The sequence below is a fragment of the Larimichthys crocea genome, chromosome XXIV (assembly GCF_000972845.2).
Source record: "Larimichthys crocea isolate SSNF chromosome XXIV, L_crocea_2.0, whole genome shotgun sequence".
In the NCBI taxonomy this organism is placed as follows: domain Eukaryota; kingdom Metazoa; phylum Chordata; class Actinopteri; family Sciaenidae; genus Larimichthys; species Larimichthys crocea.
The window spans coordinates 6,535,600-6,555,273 of record NC_040034.1 but is presented as its reverse complement, the minus strand read 5'-3'; the positions used below and the strand labels follow the sequence as shown (position 1 = coordinate 6,555,273).

General features: G+C 43.6%; 1 protein-coding gene across 1 annotated transcript in view; it reads right to left on the bottom strand.

Annotated features, from left to right (window-relative positions):
• The window catches only part of hs6st1a (heparan sulfate 6-O-sulfotransferase 1a), a 62,938-nt gene that overhangs the window by 6,330 nt on the left and 36,934 nt on the right, over positions 1-19,674 (bottom strand). The window contains exons 2-3 of the mRNA XM_027274942.1: positions 4,386-4,608; positions 1,496-1,744 (exon numbers count right to left, since the gene is read on the bottom strand). Coding sequence (XP_027130743.1) covers positions 1,496-1,744; positions 4,386-4,608 — 472 coding nt within the window. The remainder of the gene's footprint in view (positions 1-1,495; positions 1,745-4,385; positions 4,609-19,674) is intronic.

Below are 19,674 nucleotides of genomic sequence, written 5' to 3'. Positions count from 1 at the left end.
CAGTGCTAGAAAGCTAATTTTAAAAAACTGAATTTCTCTTAATTTCTGACTTGTTCAAACTTTTGTGATATTCTTTTTTTTTTGGTGATATTAACCGTGGGCCCACCTTTCCACAGCGTCTGTCAGCAGGGTTTATATCTTTCCACCTGGTTTTGATGTATAAATCACCGGTCTGCTGTGTACTGGAGGATGGATATATATATATATTAATATATTATTATTTTTTTTCTTTTCTTTTTTTTTTGCTGGGAAAATTGAGCCTAAGAACTCCGACATTGGACCAATCAAAGTGTGAAGAGCATGTTTGAAGCTGGCTGTTTTTTTTAAAACTGCGACAGTCATCCCAACTCATTTCACAGCAATGCGAGGGGCGCAGTGTTTACTCTCCGTTTCTCATTTTCTACTTCCCTCCGATTATTTTGCACTTCTTCTCGAAATATTTGTTTTATTTCCCATCTGTAAATGAAAGCAGCTACAGCTGCCGTATTTATTTGAGAGAGAGAGAGAGAGAGAGAGAGAGAGAGAGAGAGAGAGAGAGAGAGAGAGATAGATGTCAGTCATAACAGAACTAATCTGAGAAAATGAGACAATTTTCCTCTTCAAGAGAATACATACGCACTGGAAACATACAATAGAGTGCATTATTTACATTAACTATTATTGTAAGTGCACTTTTCCAGAGGGTGGAAGAAGTACTCGGATACTTTTCTTCAGTAAAAGTAGCAATGCAGCAAAGTTAAACAGTTAAAATCCTACATACATTAAACTACAGTGTACAGTATTATCAGGAAAATGTCCCCTATTATTTTACATGACAGTTGGCAGGTTACCGTCATTCGTTGCTCTCTGCTGCCTGCCTGCTGTCACATCATGCCTGTTCTAGCTTGATTTTATTGATTACTTATAAAACCCAGAGAGGTCTTTCCCTGAGTTATTTAGCTGATCTTTTAGTGCCCTCTTGCTCTCTGATCTCTGATATGCAGGTGTGTCATTGCTGGTTGTTCGTTGGTCCAGATTTAAACACAAAAGTTGGCAGAGCCTTCACAATCAGAGCTCAAAGACTGTGGACTGACCTGAAGAGGAGATCACGGCTGCAAAAACAGTGTCCGCTTTAAAAAACACATTTTATAAAATGCTCTTTGTTACATTTTATTCTATTTTTTACTGACTCATGTTCTGCTTTATTGTAAAGTATGGTAATTAATACTAACGCATCAATGTAGACATAGAATTTTACAGTTGTAGTTGACCGAGGTGGAAGTACCGGTAGTTTTAAATACGAGTTTGATCATAGTGGTTCCTAACCCAAGACTAAACTACCACTACTACTTGTCCCCAACCTTTTTTTGTAACCGGTAACGAAACAAAAAGGGAACTCGTAAGATCTTGTTACGTGGAGTAATGAAGTGCAGTAAAAAGCTAAATAGTTAGTTACTCTTTACTCCTGACTTTCCTTTCCATCATTTCTAATGTGAGACCGAACAGCAGCACTCACCGTAGCGTTGTCCAAGTCCACCCCTGCAGCCCGGGTGCTGTTGTACTGCATGAAGGGCCTGATGAAGCGCAACCTGAAGGTCCGTTCGAACAGGAACTGGGTTTTCCTCTGGTACTCCGTCAGACCGAAGAAGGCCATGTCTCGTAGGTTCTTCTTGGCCGACTCGAGGAGAAGCTGGGCCCTCTTCTTCTCTGGAACCGTGGACATGTTGTAGCAGCCGACAAGGCTCAGGTCCGCTAACATACGAACCTACGGACAGAGGAACAGGATGTTTGTTTGAATGGCAGAGTTAAAGAATCCACATTTGAATTAAAAAGCAGAGTTTAACTTGTATCAATAGTTCAGTCATCAGTAAATCGTCTGTTCAATCATTTTCATTATTATTGATCTGCTTATTTTTATTTTTATTGTTATTATTTTCTCAGTTCATTTAGTTTATGATGTTAAAACACAAATTCTAAAGTCTATTTCCTTGTTTTGTCTGATTAAAATGACAAAGAAAGTCTCAAACAATTCACAACTGAGAGGCTGAAACAAAAAGAAAAGTTGATTGGTTATGTGGTTTGCATCGATTTATTGATTAATACACTATCAATCATCTTTGCAGCTCTACGTCTGACATCTATCTGTCCTTAAAGCTCTTCGTGGTCAGGCACCATCACATCTTAAAGAGCTCTCCGTACCTCATTATTCCACAACACCGCGCTCTCAGGGTTTCTTATGGTCCCTTTAACGTAAACTGGGAGCCAGAGCTTTCAAGCTATCAACCTCTTCTGTGGAACAAGCTCCCAACTTCTCAACTCGGCGGGTCAGGGACGGCCGCACGGTGCAGGAGGATCCCCTCGTGGGACCTCTCCCCGGTGCTGGCTGGCCTCCGCCGGGCGCATTTCCACCATGGCGGCTCTAGGTCGGCATGGAAAGACTCTGGGGCGAAGGGGGCTCACGGCTCCGTCCACGAGGTTTACAGTGCCAGCCCACCTGCCCCTTTCCGGGACAGTGAATTTACGCATGATCCGATTAGTCGACTAATCGAAAAAAATAATCGGTGATTAGTCGACTATCAAAATAATCGTTTGTGGCAGCCCTAGAGGAGACACTCTCGACACATTCAAGATACCGTTTAACTGAACCATTGCTTAGTGACGCTCCTAAGGGGCTAGACAAAGACTCTGGGGCGAAGGTGGCTCATGTCTGTGAGGTTTACAGCACCAGCCAACCTGCCCCTTTCCGGGACAGTGAATTTACACATGATCCGATTAGTCGACTAATCGAAAAAATTATAGGTGATTAGTCGACTATCAAAATAATCGTTTGTGGCAGCCCTAGAGGAGACACTCTCGACACAGTCAAGATACTGTTTAACTGAACCATCGCTTAGTGACGCTCCTAAAGGCCTAGACTTCCCGTGATGCACTGAGCTCTCCTCTTCCTCTGGTCCCATCAATGAATATCACTAACTTCTCTTCTAACATCTTTATTATCATCATTACTACCTTCAATCATCAACCATCTTCATTAAAGTTTATGCCACCGTCTGAACTGTCGAGTCTCTGTAAATAATATTTAAGAGTTTGCTCTGTTTGGAAACTGTCATGAGATAACTATTCATGAGATTTGGTGCCATATAAATAAAACTGAATGGATTCTGTAAAGTAGAGGCCCTGCCTTCTTCTTAAATCTTAATAAACTTTATTGATTTATCAAAGAGAATTTAAACGGTAAGAAGACGTAAACATCTTCACCACTTTGAGTTAATTAAAATGATTAATCGCGTCATTAAAAAAAAGGAACAGATAAACTGACAATGATCCTAACATTGTGTGTTACGTAACTCCCTTTTGACATCTCGGCGTCGTTAACCACTTTCCTTTTAAATTCCTTGATCGGCCATTTTACTTAATAAACGAAAGTAGTTTTCAGTTCTGGTGGATTTGTTTCAAAATGAGAGATCACTTCATCACTGAGTGCACTCCGGAGCTGTTGTGCTACAGTACAGGAACAGCCTCTGCATACTGATTTGGATTCACAAGAGTACACTGTGTGCACCTCAGACTGCTGGTCCACCAGGATGCGTTAAAAGTCTGTGTGTGTGTGTGTGTGTGTGTGTGTGTGTGTGTGTGTCACATTCAAGTTATTGGACCCTGAGTAATAACAGCCTCAGGCTCAGATGAGATAAGCTGGCCAACACGTTTAGGTGGGAGACTCAGATAGCATGAGAAAAAAGAAGCTGTGAATCTGAGGTGTTTTTTGGCCAGCAGGCGAACTCCTAAGTGTGTATATGTGTGTGTGAGTGTGTGGGACTTCACATGTGTACAACTCATCTTTACACTTTTTACATATTTTGGAATGAAAGAAAAAAAGTATTTTAAATCTTTGTTTTTGTATCAAAATCAATATTCAATCGATCTTTAGAACTTAAATAAACGATCCGCGTTACGAGCATACCTTTTTTTAAGAAATCAGTATTGATCTACTGTGCATTTGGTTTCTTGGTGTGTAAATGTACCAGACGTTTCATTTATTTCTCTGCAGAGACGTATCGGTATTTTCCAGTCGGCTTGGATTTATGACGCTGGACGTCCGGCCGGGTGCAGAGATGCAGGTTAGCTCGGTAGCCGTGATAAATGGCGGCATCGGGACCGAAATCAGCTGCTCTTTCTGAGCGCTTGCAGTAAAAACCAGAAGCCAATGAACGGCTGAGGATGTGTGAGCACCTTCCCTCTCTCTCTGCTTCAGTTCAGAGGACTGTAACCACAATGTGACAACCCTGCAACATATTCCATTTTTAGCTCCTGGTGTGCAGTTTTTATTCCTCTGCATCGAAGCTTACTGGTGTGGTTGTATTGCACTTCATCGCACTGAAAGCTTTATTTCCTCCATGTCCCCGTACCTGTCTGTTGTTGGCCAGGTTGTAGGGACAGTCCATGAACTGCTGCAGGGTGCATCCGGACCAGTCGGAGCCCTCGTAGCAGGAGGGCAGCTCCTCGGGCGTCGGGGTTCGTCCGTCGCACATGTGGAGGGAGGTTTTCCACGTGGCTCCTCGCTGCACGTGCCGCCACTCGCTGAGGTATCGAGACACCGGGTCCCTCAGCAGAGTGATGTAGTAGAACTTCCTGTTGGGCGGAGAAAGAAGTAGAGATTAGTGTTTGGTGAAGGCTTGATTAATTAACAAATTAAGGAAGTGGAAATAAAACCAGCAGCAACACAACACGCGTGTCCAGCTCTACAACATCACTGCATCATGTGAAATCCCTCCGTTGCCCACGTGGTGGCACTGTTTACAATGCTGTACTGCAGCAGCTCATTCTCCATCCACAAAGCTCAGCAGGATGGAGGCTACAGACGGAGGTTGTCATCCTTAATGCCGTATTATTTGCATTTACTAGAAGCTGCCGTGTGATGCACAAAAGAAAAACCGCCGCTGCACGCAGGAAGTCAAACTACAAATGAGCGGGGAGGAAGGAGGTGAGGTGAGGGGGGGGAGAAGTTGATTTGTCAGACGAGAGGATCAGGTCAGTGTTCAGGCCACGCCGAGCAGGAAAAGAAACTGCTGGCACAAGCACATCTCACTCTGCAATACACATCTCCGCGGCGCAAACATCCTTATGTCTGAGACTCCGACAAAACACACACACACACCAAACATCCTTCCTCTCTCCCTCACACACTCGAGCCTGCCTCCGAGAGATGACTCACCCCGAATCTAGAGATATGGATGGGACCGTTTCTGTGGTGTGTAACATAATGGTGCATAGCACAGTTCAATGTCTCTCCAGAGGGGGACACTCCCACCAGAGCGGAGACCTTTCCAGGCCTTCACACTCCAGCTAATTACTGCAGTCTAATCAATCAACACATCCTCATTAGCCACACACACACACACACACATTGAATTTGTGTGTGTTTATGTGTGGCTATGCGCCTGCAGTGTGTCTGGAAGTGATGGTATGGATTTTTCTGGGCAACAAGACACACGCCGCCGGTCGAAAACAAGCACAGGCGCACACGCCGCTCTCCTCTCCCGGTGCTTGCATCACGTCAGAGGAATGTTTGCAGAGAGGGAATTTTGTGTGCTGACAGGACTCCTCGAAGAAAATCACCCCGGTCACACATACACACTGCTTCCATCACTAAATCTTTGCTCTCTCACACTACAAAGCTGGCCCCCAGAGCGAGAGGAGCGTTTTTTTTTGCCGGGTGGTTACAAAGCCCCAAGTGTCACACAAACAGTGGCAGTGTCTGGATATTAAAAAGAAGTGACTAAAACCCCCCGAAATCCAAAAAAATCCAGAGTCAGCGGGGGAGATCCCCTTTGCCACAACAACTAAACCCTAAATCTAGCAACAGCTGAGAGAGGCGGGCACACAATGAAACAACCAAACTCTAAATCCAGCAGCATCAAGGAGATCCTGGACAATAAAGCAAACCAACCCACCCCCCTTTTCCAAATAACAAATTTCATCTGGGAGATCCTGCACAACAAAAACAACCACACCCCTGAATGTAGCTGCAGCACGGAAACAAATCAAACAAATCTAGAAGCAGCAGGGGGATCGTGGACAATGAGACGACTAAACCCTTTAAATCCACTGGCAGCTGGGAGATCCCAGGCAACGAACCAAACAAACCCTCGATCCAGGGGAGAGCGAACGTGGATCATGTCCATAGAAACAAGTATCTAAACTCTAAATCCCATCAACCCCGAAACCTGAAAACTCTCATCCCCTGATCTAATCAAAAGCAGGAGAGGAGAGGAGGCACAGTCAAACCGGAGCCTGCAGGGGAGCGGGGGTACATTATGGAGATTCCTATGATGACATTATCAGGATTCCTAACACTCCCCAGAGTGCAGTGTGTATGTGTGTGTGAGATACCGCTGTATGTGTGTGTGACTGTGTGTGTGTGTGTGTGTGGACTACGCCTATTAAATCAGTGATGACATTTTCCCCCTTTTGGCTCCTATTCTACTGAAGAAACACGGTACTGTTTGGCCCTCGCAACAGAGAGACGGGGTGAAAAACAGAGAGGGAGAAAGAAAGAGGGAGAGAGAGAGAGAGAGAGAGAGAGGAGGGGGCGGAAGAGAATTTCAATTAGTTTTCTAATACTGTGAAAGCAGTGAGGGCCCCGAGCCCAAGTGATTTATCAAAGTTATGGCTCCCGTTATAATGAAGGCTCAGGCATATTACCAGGCAAAATAAATAAATAACATACACAAACACACGCACACACACACACACACACACACACGGGTACACATGCAAACCCAAATAAATGATCTTAAACGGCGTGCCTGCCTTTTCGTGTCTGCCGGGTCAGGCAGACTGCAAAACTGGTGCCGTGGAGACTTTCTCGCCTTAAAGCCTAATGATGTCTGGCCGTGTACTCAGAATCCCTTGGTAATGATGTTTCAACACACACCAGCAAAGTCCACTCCCTTTTACACACTTTCACACACACACGCACCTTGCCTTTGAGGTGACATCTCACACACACACACACACACACACACACACACACACAACGCAGGTGCATTGGTTGAGGCTCGATATGTGCGCTTGTCAAATTATCATCAAAGCTAATACGCGGCATTGAATCTCACATCGTCCTCGAGGCCGAGCGGGCAGGAATTTGCAGTCTGAGAGCAGCAGCAGCTCTTTCAGACTCTTTCAGACAGAGTTTACGTGTGATACATTTTTCACAAATTCCTCCCCTCCTTTTTTTTTCCATTTTTATTTTTTTATCTGCAACAAATGGAAGAACACCCTAACACCCTCGCGAAAAACACTTAAAACAACATTTATCAGGTGTCAAACATGTCCGCTAATAGTCTAGATTTATCCTGCGCGTGCGTGTGTGTGTGTGTGTGCGCCTGATAAAAAAAGTGTTTGGCAGGGAGAGGTGTGATGAAGCTGTTGTCTGGACCACTGTGGGATTTCGGACTGAACAAGGACATTTTTGTCTTTTATCTCTCACTTTATCTTCCTGTGTTTTTTTGTTGTTGTTTTTTTTTTTTGTGATCATCGCTGCCAATGAATGCAAAACCGAGGCCGTAAGAGCAGGAGGAAGTGTACGAGCTGACGAAAAGCAAAAAGAAAACAAAGAAAAACACGGCGCGCCATCATTCGTTCTCGGTTTCTCTCACGTCGTTAAGTCCTTATGACTTTTTGACCCACCCTTTCATTGCCATCTCTACCATTTCCAGCTCACATCTGTGTGTTCACAAGTGCTGTAAATGAGTGGTAATGAGAACTTGTGAGGCTGGGAGAGGAAACACTTGAGTAATTCTTCACCGTTTTAGATATGAGAATAGTCGGAGATAGCGGATAAACGTCGGCAGCTGTGACCCACAAACAATCCGTTTTTGGCCATACTGGTTTTGATTTGAGCGCACAAGCGAGCCAACGCGAGTACATGTGAGCTTATCAAGAGGAAACACACAGGGCTTTGGACCTGCTATGGTCTCTGAGAGCTCGCGGGGAAAATGAGCCCTTTGCCTGTTTCCTGTGGGTCACAAATCACCTCTTCTACAACCTCCACCGTCTCTCTTTAACCTCTCTTCCCTTTCTGTTTAAATCTTTCTGTCGCTCGTCCTCGTCCAGCCCATCTCTTATTCTCGTCCTTGTAGGTGTGTCTCCGTCTGATTACAAAGTGTTCTCCCTTTTCTAGGGAGTCGGGTTTTAGTCGAGAATCTCAGACCAAGGCGTCTTGAGTAATGGCCTTGGAGAGAGTCCACCGCAAATTGAGGAACGGTGAGGTTTAAATGGTTTTTGCTGGACCGGTTTAGTTTTGGTTCAGCGTTGTTAAAAAAGGTTAGAAAACCTTGGAGGATGATTCATTAAGGTTAGGGCTACAATTTTACACGCTTGGGTTCCCATTTTTAGTTGAAGGTTTCACACAAATTAAGGGGAGCTTTTCTTTATATGACAGGGGAGCAACAACAAGAGAGTAAGAAATACTGGAGCTGGTTTGTGGTCTTTTTTTTTCCAAGCGAGTGTGAAAAGGGGTAGAAGCTTTGTTTAAATAGACGGTTAAAAGGCTTCTACGTATGAGAACACAGGCACAGAAGCACGGTGACGCCAACAGCATCACCGTGTAAAGCAGCCATGATTTATTAATAGTTCGCGGATGTTTGTTGAAACCAGATCCACTCAACAACACGGCTCTTTCCCACCTCTAAAAATGGACCTGAACAGCTTAAGAGTGAACAAAATATATATATATATATATTATATATATATATATATATATAGATATAATATAAATATCACGCCAAAAGAAGTTTTTCACCTTTAACAGTTAGAAAACACACAGATGCACAGTGCATGTCTGTGTGTGTGTGTGGGTTTGGTTTATTAAATTACGGCTGCGTGATCTGCCGAGAATCCATCAAACCTCTTATCTCACCAGATTTTTGACGCGGTCTGTGTTTTGGTATCTGGGTCTGATATCAAGGATCAGTTCTCCTGTAAGGTGAGAGGATTTGTTAAGACTTTCATTTCTACTTATTGATTCTAGGACGCCGGGTTACTCGTGTGTATTGATGTTTGTTCATTTAGTGCATCTTGAACGAGTCTTCCGTCTGTGTAAACAGGTTTAGCTCGATGTATCACGTTTCCAAACTGGTTTAGCTAGATTCCTTTTTTTTTTTTAATACACCACTATAGTTACAATGATGAGTTTTTAAAGCAAATATGACTAAAAAAAGCTTCTTAAATGTGATAATTTGACGTTTTTCTCTGTTTCATATCATAATAAACTGAATATCTTTGAGTTTTTGACAGTTTAATCGCAGATAATCACATAATTTTGGGCTTTTTCACCATTTAAAACACAAATCATAGTTATTAAGCCCAGCGGTGAGCTCCAGCCTCAACATGACCCTGACAAGGACAATTGCTTACAGATAATGGATGGTCCAGTTATTAAAAATAAGTAATAAATCAACTGGTTGCAACCGAACATCATGTGTATTTAAAAGAAGTTGATTTTAGTGATATTGATGGATATAATATTGATATCTCAGATCAGTGTTTCTCAGACTTTTAAGACCTTGTACCACTTCAGAAAACATGAATCTCTCCGAGTATCACCATCACGGCAGACGTTAAAATACAGACGTAGGAGGCAGGTTTATTCATAAGAAGATTATCCCCTGATTCGCATTTCTCTTCCTAATATTTCAGAATTAATATTTCACGTTTCAGCTCATGACTAATCATGAGACTACAGAGCAGCCTGATGTTGAAACAAAAGGCAAAACTTTTCTTTAAATTACATTCCTGCAATCTCATAGCTCAAGAATTCTGATTCAAAACAAAGTATTTGGATAGTATTTAATTAATTTCTTTAATTAAAAAATATATATTTCACAGATTCCAACCAAAGGAAGCTTGTGTACCACCCACAGTTTGAGGTGAAATACATATAACCTGATACACGTGATGTTGTAACGCTGCAGCTCTACTCAACAAATCTTTGAAAGCTTTTATTCAGCGTTCAGACACATTTTTTAAAATTGATATTTCTTATGGACTCCTGAGAACAAAATGTGGACCGGCAGCACTTTCATCTGCATTGTTGTCGACGCACATTCTGTGTTTAACACAATGGAGGACTGAAGCTATTCACCGCTCACAGGAAGCAGTGAAAAGTGCTGTATGTCTGCAGCAGAGGAAGCACTTACTGCAGGCCGGCGAGCTCGCTTCCAGGCCTCTGAATAGTCGTCCACATCTTTGATTATTTCAGCAGAGTGTTTTTTTAACCATTAGGAGAAAAGGTCGACCAGTCAGATAATGAAGGAGGAATGGGTATGTCTATTATCCGACTATATTCATGACGAACAGCTGACAAGGAGTAAAAATAATGCAGCTGTGGGAGTCCAGTTATAGAAATAATAACTAAAACTAAATCTTCCAGTTCTTTAATCATGGCTGGACAGATATGCCACTCGCTTCAGGGCAAAAGAAAAGAGTGCACACTCTTCACCTCGCCTGACAAGAAATCTGCCAATATAAACACAAAGTCAGCTTGGCGAGGAGCCGCTGTGTTTCTCGAGCTTCGCAACAAAAATTATTTTACTGCCGATTTTCTTTTAAAAACCAAGATTTCACCAGAATTGACGAGCAGATTTAGCAACATCCATCCGTGACCCAACGTTTTCCGTATACGCCATCTGTGCGTGTTTCTGTGTGGGTGGCTTAACTTCCAAAAGGGAAAGCCCTCGAAGACCTGGCCTGTGTGCCTCCACTCAGTCCGGAGGAATGTGTTGGCTGTAAATGCAGATGATTATCAACCATTTCAGAGACAGAGAGAGAGAGAGAGAGAGAGAGAGAGAGAGAGAGAGAGTGAGAGTGAGTGTGTGTGTGTGTGTGTGTTTTTAGAAAAGGAGAGAGTGAGGAGCGACATGTCAGGACTTGAATCTCAATAGACCTCCACTGAGTCCTTCCTGTTCCCTTTCTGCTGAAATACAAGTCATCACTTCGACACTTCATTGAGCGTGCACACATTCACCCACACCCACACCCAAACACACACACTAACACACACACACTAACACACACACACACACACACACACACACACACACACACACACGATGCCCTCTGGACATTCCCAGACAACTATTTTCACCGCTGGAAATTTGAATGTAAAATAGTCGACTAGTCCAAAAGTTAAAAAAACGCTCAGAAAAATGTAGCAAAATTCAAAGATGCTGTAGAGATACAAACCACACACACACACACACACACACACACACACACATACACACACACAGGCTTTAAAAGTTACTCTGATAAGTGCGGTGTATCCTCTTACACGCATTTGATGCGGGGCCAGTGTGTTACATTATCTGCTTTGAAATGTCAGAAAAAAACGAAAAGGGAAACGTAGACGACGCCAAAAATGATTATGGAGGAGATGAAGATGCTGCTGTCAGACTGCTGCTTCATCTGTGACGCCTCTCCACACAACCACAAAACGTAGGTGGCAAAACTCTTGTATCCGTGATTTTAATCTTTCGGCCACTACCCAAAGCTCATGACCATAGGTGAGGGTTGGTTGCCTGTCCGGTACAACCAGTCGCATTTTCTTTTTAACACAGACTCTACCGTAATGTTACTCTTTCCCCTGGATAGCACCATCTCAGACAGATCTGTTGTCTGTGGTGAAATCAGTTGATGGCATCCCAAAGCAGGCCGCGGTGACGAAATGTTACGACTAACAACTTCTAAAGTGGGACAGAGTAACATCTACAACAACCCAGGGTGGGCGTTAGTGTGGGGGAAGGAGGTGCCGCTTGCTTGGTGGCTGCAAATATCTTAACGGGTGTTTAACTGATTAGTATTTCTAATATCAACAGCAAGAGCAGCAACATTTAATCAGGTACTCGCCTTAATTGCCCTACTCAGCCCTTAAGCATCGCCACAGAGATAAGTCAGTCTCCTTTAGACAATAAACAGCCAGACTTGGTTGCGATCTGACAGACTTCAGGCTACAGACATCTTAAAAAGCCTCCCGTCTACATCTGAATCCCTCCGTCTGCAGCTCCAAATCAACGGTGACCTCTCAGAACTAAACCTCACCCTTCGCCCTCCCTCCTACTCCTGTTCTCCTCTCCTCTGCTAACCATTCGTCATCTCATCCCGTGTGTCCCGGGTGTCTCCTGCCCAATAATGACGCATCGAGACAGACAGAAATAGACCCTCCGGTTCAGACAAGCTCTCCAGGCGTCTTTCTCTGCCTTGCCCTGGCTCACTCTTCCTCCCAGCGCTGCTCGGTTTCTCTCTCACTCTCTCTCTCTCTTTTGTTAGTCGATCAATAACAGCCTCGGGACTCAGACAGCCTGCCTCTGTAGTTTGGACTTTAAACACAGAAGACCTACACAAGACATGAAGTGAAAAAAAGAGAAAGAAGTGGAAGAGTAGGGGAGAATGAGAGGATACGGTGGCGACGGTGTCGGAAAGAGGGGACACGGAGGGGGCAGGTTGTGGTTCAACATGAGGACACTTGTGGAAATTCTTTGTTCTTTGTCTGTGCACAGAGATATCAGGTTGAGCCAAGAAGTTATGGTTTCTGAATATTTTCCATCGCAACTGTCCACATTTTTCTATATATCATAACATCCTGACTCAGACTCGCAGACTTCTGGACGCAATTTGATACACTGTGCGCTGATGTGGCTGAGCGCAGGGGGACAAGGAGGCCAAGTCTAGTCTTCATGATGAAACTAAATCACATACAGTAACAACGAGAGCCGCAACTAATGATTATAGTCGCAACAGATGACTAACATCACACTTGTCAAGAGCTAAGGGTCAGTCTAAAAGATGTTTAATATATGCGACAAATGACAGAAAAACAGGAAATCATCACCTTTTAAAGACACAAACCTGGAAAAGTTTGGCACGAACTGATGACTAATACGGCTAATACATCAAAATAGTTGTTTCAGCTCTAATCAAAATGAGTCGACAGCAAATGATTCAACACTTTTGATGACTGAGTAACAGCGGAAAACATTTCAAAACATTCAAGGTTCTTAAATTTTAACTTAATTTTGCTGCTTTTGTCTGAGGTTTTTGGACAAAAGAGGGAACTTGAAACACGAACATGTTGGGCTCGTTTTTTACTTTTCAACATTTCATTAAAAGAATGATGGATTGATTAAGTGAAGCAGAAACATTTTCACATGTAAATTTGCGGGTGTAAACTGGTGTATCCGTTATGGAAGAGTACAGTCGCCCCAGATGTTAAACAAAAAAAAAAAAAAAAAATGGATGGAGCTGATGTCAGAAGTTGCGTCATACGAACACATGTTGGCTTGAATCAACAATAAAGGGGGGAAACTTTAAGAGGGCATGGGACTGTGTTTTTGTATATAGGACCTCTGGGACACTTTCTGGCGTTGAACGTTTATTTTGGTTGTTTCAAAGATGTTAATTCATCACAGGCCTCTTGTCTATATTGTGGTAGGTTGGATATACTGTCTAGTTTAAGTTTGATTTGTTTATGTATGTATGTAGAGTGAATAAAAGCTGTCCGTGTCTGAAGTGAAGCCAATGTGGAAGTACTAAAAACTGCAGTTCAAACGTCCACATGAGGCCGGCTACAGAACGAGTCTCCATAAGTCCCCATGTTCAAATGTACAACCTCACAGCAGAAACAAACATGTTTACAGCCTCGGCCTCTGTAGCTAATTTCCCCGTTCATGACAACTGTACTGAGGGTGAATTTATATACAACTCACCTGTTCAAATTATATTAAGGCTCAAAGTTATACATAATTAACAGCGTGGTGGCTTTGATTGACAGCTAGGTGCCGTCACAGATGGCTTGTTAGAGCTCTCGGGCTTCATTCAGCCAACATCTCAAGTCTGCAGATGATTTTTAGATCAGCGAGGAGGCGGAAGAGGCAGGACTGCCAACACGGCGGCGACCAGAGCCACCACACATGGAGCTTCAAAGCGGCTCTTCGGAAACATGTGGGTGACGTCACGGAGACGGCGTCCATTCTTTAAACTGTCAGTGGTTGCTGCCCGCAATCCAGTGATTTAAACACATTTTGCAACAAGATGTGAACTGTTACATCTGTGAGCAATAATAATGCACTGATGAAGACTTTCATCCTTTTTATTTTTTTTATTTTAATGAAGAAATCCTGTTTGATGGACTCAGTGTTTGGGTTGTGGTGTGATTGTGATTTAAAAAGGACTGCAAATAAGGATCATCTATTATTCTTTGATTAATTGGTCTATAAAAATGTCAGAAAACAGCAAAAAAACAAAACAACAAACGATCATAATTTTCTTAAGTTCAATGTGATGTCTTTAAATATGCAGCTCACTACAATGGAAGAATATAAAAGGCAGCAATTTTCTCACACTTGAGAAAATTGAGAAGTGTTTGGACTCTACTCATGTCAAATCTAGATTTAAAAAAGCATCAAGTATTTCTTTAACTCTGGTTAAAGTCTGCTTGTACTGTGCACAGTACAATGTCTTCAGCCACGGGGAGACAATTAACAACGTTTCAGAGTCCCTGCAGCGACGATCAAAGTATTCAGGCAAGCTCCTCTCTGCATGCACGCTGGTAACACAAGTGAAGAGTTGCAGCGCGGCCGTAACTAAAGGAGCGTGTGAAAACAGAGCTCATGCCATGAGGTGCAAAATAACGCATGGCTCAATGCATTTCAGCACAAAAACACTGCATCCTTCTCGTGATTGCCCCCATAAAGAAGAAGGGTAAGACTGCCTCGGACAGACAGACGACTTACAGTGTAGGAATGGAGAAAAACAAAGAGCGGGGTAGGAGGAGAGAAAGACTGGGGAGGGAATCCCCTGAGTGCAAAGCTATGTTCAGCAGGAATGTACTGCCGCCTGTTTGCTCATGTAACTTGACTGGCAACAGCCCAGAAAGCTGTCTGACACAGACAGGGAGCGCGGGAGGGACGTGGAAAATAAGATGGATTTGGTGAGAGGGAGATGGGTGGAGGGCAAGAAGAGTTGCACACGTAATCGCAGATCGTTTTTCATGTTTTCACAATTTTAAGTTATGTATCCCTGATAGCAACGGGCGATATGGCGACATAAGATACACCGCCGGGAGATGTACATTTTTCAGCCGTCAAAGAGATTTCGCAAGAGCGTTTACAGTAAGCTCCCGCTAATGTAACTGAACGTAGAGCAACAAATCGATGAATCAGTTCTTCATTAAAGTGATTTCTTTATTTTTAGTTAATTCATTTGCAGGAATACAAATTCCTGTCTAATATGTTTCTACGTACACCGGCTCTAAATGACCTCTTTGCTGTTTTTCAGTGGTGTTTCCTTCCAACAAGCAGTTGCAATCAGCAACTACACCAGTAGATGCCACTAAAATCCTACACACTGGTCCTTTAAAATGATTGACGTCCCTGCCTAATATCCTATAAACATATAGATTACATTTAATCACACACCCCTAATGTTTTAGGATTTGTTTTTTTGTATTTGAAGCCTCATCATGTGACCAAAACAAAAAGGTTAAAGTTTGAAAAGCAGAGTGGCTCAACTGTGGAAAAAGAAAATTCATTCATCATCTCTCTGAAAATCTCAGACTTTCTTTGGTCTGAAGCCAAATCAAAACAAATAACTGCGATGAGTTTGCCTTTGGGTTGTAGCTGCGGCCCAAAGTAATAAAGCAGTGATTATTAACTTGTTTCTGTACATAAGGACCACGGTGTTAAGACTGTGGGTGTAAAAAAAAAAAAAAAAAACCTCTCGACAGCTTTGAGAAATGCTGCACTGAAACAAATAAAGGTGAAAACGTATGTTAATCTGCAGAAAAAAACAATCTGCTGTAGTTTCCTGTAGCTGAGACAAATAATCATGATTACGAGTTTGAACGCCGTAGTAAGAAAAATACAGTAATCGGAGAGTCTTTTCTCATACTCATGCAGCCATAAAGGAGAGACGAATGTGAGCCAGAACACAAGAGGGACGGAGGTGGAGCTTTAGGTTGTTCAAGGTAACACAAATCAACCTAATAGCCCTGTGTGTGTGTGTGTGTGTGTGTGCATGTACAAATTCCCCACTGCCCTGCGTCATATTCATATGCCTCTTGATACCGAGGTCAAAGCAATCACTTTGCTAATTCACTGACATATGGACACGCTGCTCTCGCACCACCCCTCCCAATCCCACCGCTGTACACGCACAGACATGCACACCTGCACGGTATGACCTAATCCTCGCTGTACGATGATGTCAGATTATTGATATGTCCCAATAGTTCGCTTAATGCGATGAGGAGAGATCGAAATAAAATAAAAAAAAGAGACGGAGTTGTTGGAGGAGAAGGAGAAGAAGGAGTAGGAGCAGGAGGAGGAGGAGGAGAGTTTGGGGGCAATTAAAAGGCTGGGTAACGAGGCTAATGAGTAGACAGGTGGCCCCATTACAGAAGCAGTCGCACACACACACACATACATACACACACACACACACACACAGTCATTAACACATTCATACACACAAAACCTCCCCTCTGGCTGGGATTAGTGTGCGCCGGAGAGTGTGTGTGTGTGTGTGTGACCCCCCTGTTTCCCCCGTTAATCAGTCGTCACGTACAAGACTGGAGGCAACAGGGTGTTTCTGTGTGTGTGTGTGTGTGTGTGTGTGTGTGTGTGTGTGTAACTGGAGGCGAGAGTGTGAAATTGGAGTGATAAGGCAGTTAACATTCAAACCTCCCCACCTGCCCTGTGAAACCCCACCAACACACACAGATAGATATAAACACACACACACACACTTCAACATTTGTTTCCTTCACTGTGCTCTACACTCCAGCACCACACTTGTATATATGTACACGCACACACACACGTGTGTGAAAAAAGTCTGCATTTGTTTGTATGAATAGGCAGGATAATGAGATATCGCTTTGAATGTAGTGTGTGTGTGTGTGCGTGTGCGTGTGTGTGTGAACAAGAATACAGGAGGCAGAAACAAGACTAGAAAACACTCGACATAATGTCAAGTGTTTGCCCGGGAACGAGAAATAACACAAAAAACAGGCAGATGTGGCAGCAATTACACAGACGTAGGTAGGTGTGGTGATGTTTCACGTTCACCCGGTAGAGCTCGGGAGATGCACACACACAAACAAACACAAAACAATGGAGTCACATGAGGATAGCTCAAGTCTTCTGGGATATCCTTGAAAAGTAAAAAAGCATGAGAGGAAACAGAGAGAAAAGAATCCTCGGTAGGTTGAAAAATACTCGAGCGAACCAAGACGCAAAGACGCAGAGAGTCCAGCTGGAAAAGAGCCAGAGTCGGAGAGAGGGAGGAAAAAAACACACAAAAAAAACACAAGACAGAGAGGTAAAAGTCGAGGTGGAGACTAGCGGAGAGGGGGGGTGGTTATCATCTTTTCACGAAGAGGGGAAAGAGGGTTGGGGAGGAGGGCCAGTCAGTCAGTCAGTCAGGCCTGGAGACGAGCCTGGGGCTGGATTTACACTCTCCGGTCCGGGAACCGCAACCTCCCCCTGGGGGAATGAGGAAGGGGACAATTGGCTCTTTAAGAATGGAGGGAAAAAGTGTGAAGGGAAAAGGGAGGGAGGGGAGGGTTACATATGAGTGATGTATACATGTGTGTCTGGGTAAAGGGGCTCCTCCAAGCCCAATTAGGCCTGACTGCATGTCGGAGGGTTGTGCCAAACATGCCCCACCTGTTTAGAGAGGGCCAAGGGGCTAATGAGCACTGCCTGGAGGGGGAAAAGCATGAGAGGGGAAAAAAATTCAGAGGAATTAAAGAATAAAGATGACATTCCTCAGTTTTTGTCCCCCCCTGCCTACTCTCTCATTATGCAGCCGCAACTCAGAGACACAATGTCAGAGGGATTTCACAGCTAAAATTAGCCTTTGTTATCATATGCGGTACAGGCTAGATACATGTGACAGGGCGGTGCACACACACACACGCACACGCACACACACACACACACACACACACAGAGCCTCCAATCAGTCAGACAAAAACAAGCAGCCAAGAAAATTACAACCAGAAACGGGTGGAGAGGCAGGAAGAAGGGGCCATAATGAAATAATAAGAGCCAAATATTGTGCAACAGGAGCAACAACAGCTTTCGAGACAGAACCCCTCTGTGTTGTGCGTGTGTGGGGCTGTGTGTGTGTCTGTGTAAGTGTTAGTGAGTTTGGGTGAAAGAAGCCCATTGTCTGGCAGTGTAACTCAAGCTCGCAGCCCCAGCTTTGCCTCGAATGAGCTGCAAGACTGTGGCATCCTTCCTTTCCTCCTCCCTCCCTTCCTTCTGTCCTCATTTACTCCTTCCTCGACTCCCCGACTCTGATTGAATGAATAGTTCAACATTTCAGGATACACGCTTGTTTGTTTTCTAGCTGAGGCTCAGATGAAATGTTTATAGCGGAGAGGGATCCCTTCTCTGCTGCTCTTCAAGTTTCTTCCATTTTTTTCCGGTTTATGGACAGAGGGTGATGCAAATTGTAATTTGTGATACCGGGCCGTATAAATAAATAAAAAAATGACTTGACTTGGCTTAGAGGTCGACCGATCGATACCACTCTCACATCATGCGATAAATATAAGACTTTACAGCAAGCCGGGTAGCTTAGCTTAGCATAAAGACTGGAAACAAAGGGAAACGGCTAGCCTGGCACAATCCACACCTCTAAAACTCACTAATAAATACATATTTATATGGACGTATAACTAATTTATTGAATCCCATAAAACTGAAGTGCAAGTGAGGGAAGATGCAATTTCTACAGAGGATTATGGGATTCTTGGCAACCAGTTACTGCTCCAAACCGAGAAACAGTCGACTACATAACCTCCTGTGAATGCAGTTTTTTACATTTTGTTAGATAGAACATGTTTGGGAGCTCTGGAGGTGCTGGACGGTGGATATTAACAGAGCCAGGCTAGCTGTTTCCCTTCATTTACAGTCTTTATGCTAAGCTAAGCTAACTGGCTGCAGTCCTATAAGTCGCCGCACAGATGAGAGTGGCATCGATCTTCTCGTCTAACTCTTGGCAAGAAAGTGGACAGGCGAGCCAAGTCCAGTCGATTTTTATTTATACCCTCTGTCCTTAGATGCTTGAACCGAACAGGGAACAACACCAGGCAAAAAAACAACAACTTTAAGACAGGGAGAAGTGGAAGAAACTCCGGAAGAGGATCCCTCACCCAGGACTGACAGTAAATGGTAAATGGTAAATGGACTGTACTTATATAGCGCCTTTCTAGTCTTCCGACCACTCAAAGCGCTCTACACTACATATCTCATTCACCCCATTCACACACATTCATACACTGATGGCATTGGCTACCATGCAAGGTGCTCATCAGTTTGCGGATCTAAGCATTCATACACATTCACACACCGATGGCACAGCCTTCGGGAGCAATTTGGGGTTCAGTGTCTTGCCCAAGGACACTTCGACATGCAGACTGCAGGAGCCGGGGATCGAACCGCCGATCATCTGATTAGTGGACGACCCGTTCTGCCTATGAGCCACAGCTGCCCCACAGTGCCAATCTACAAAGAAAATCATAATATATACAGATTTTGATGATTGTAAAGCACATTTGTCAAACTCATGATCAACTGACCAAACAGTTAAGCATTCAGGTGACCAGAGCAGTGAGAGGAATTTAATTTT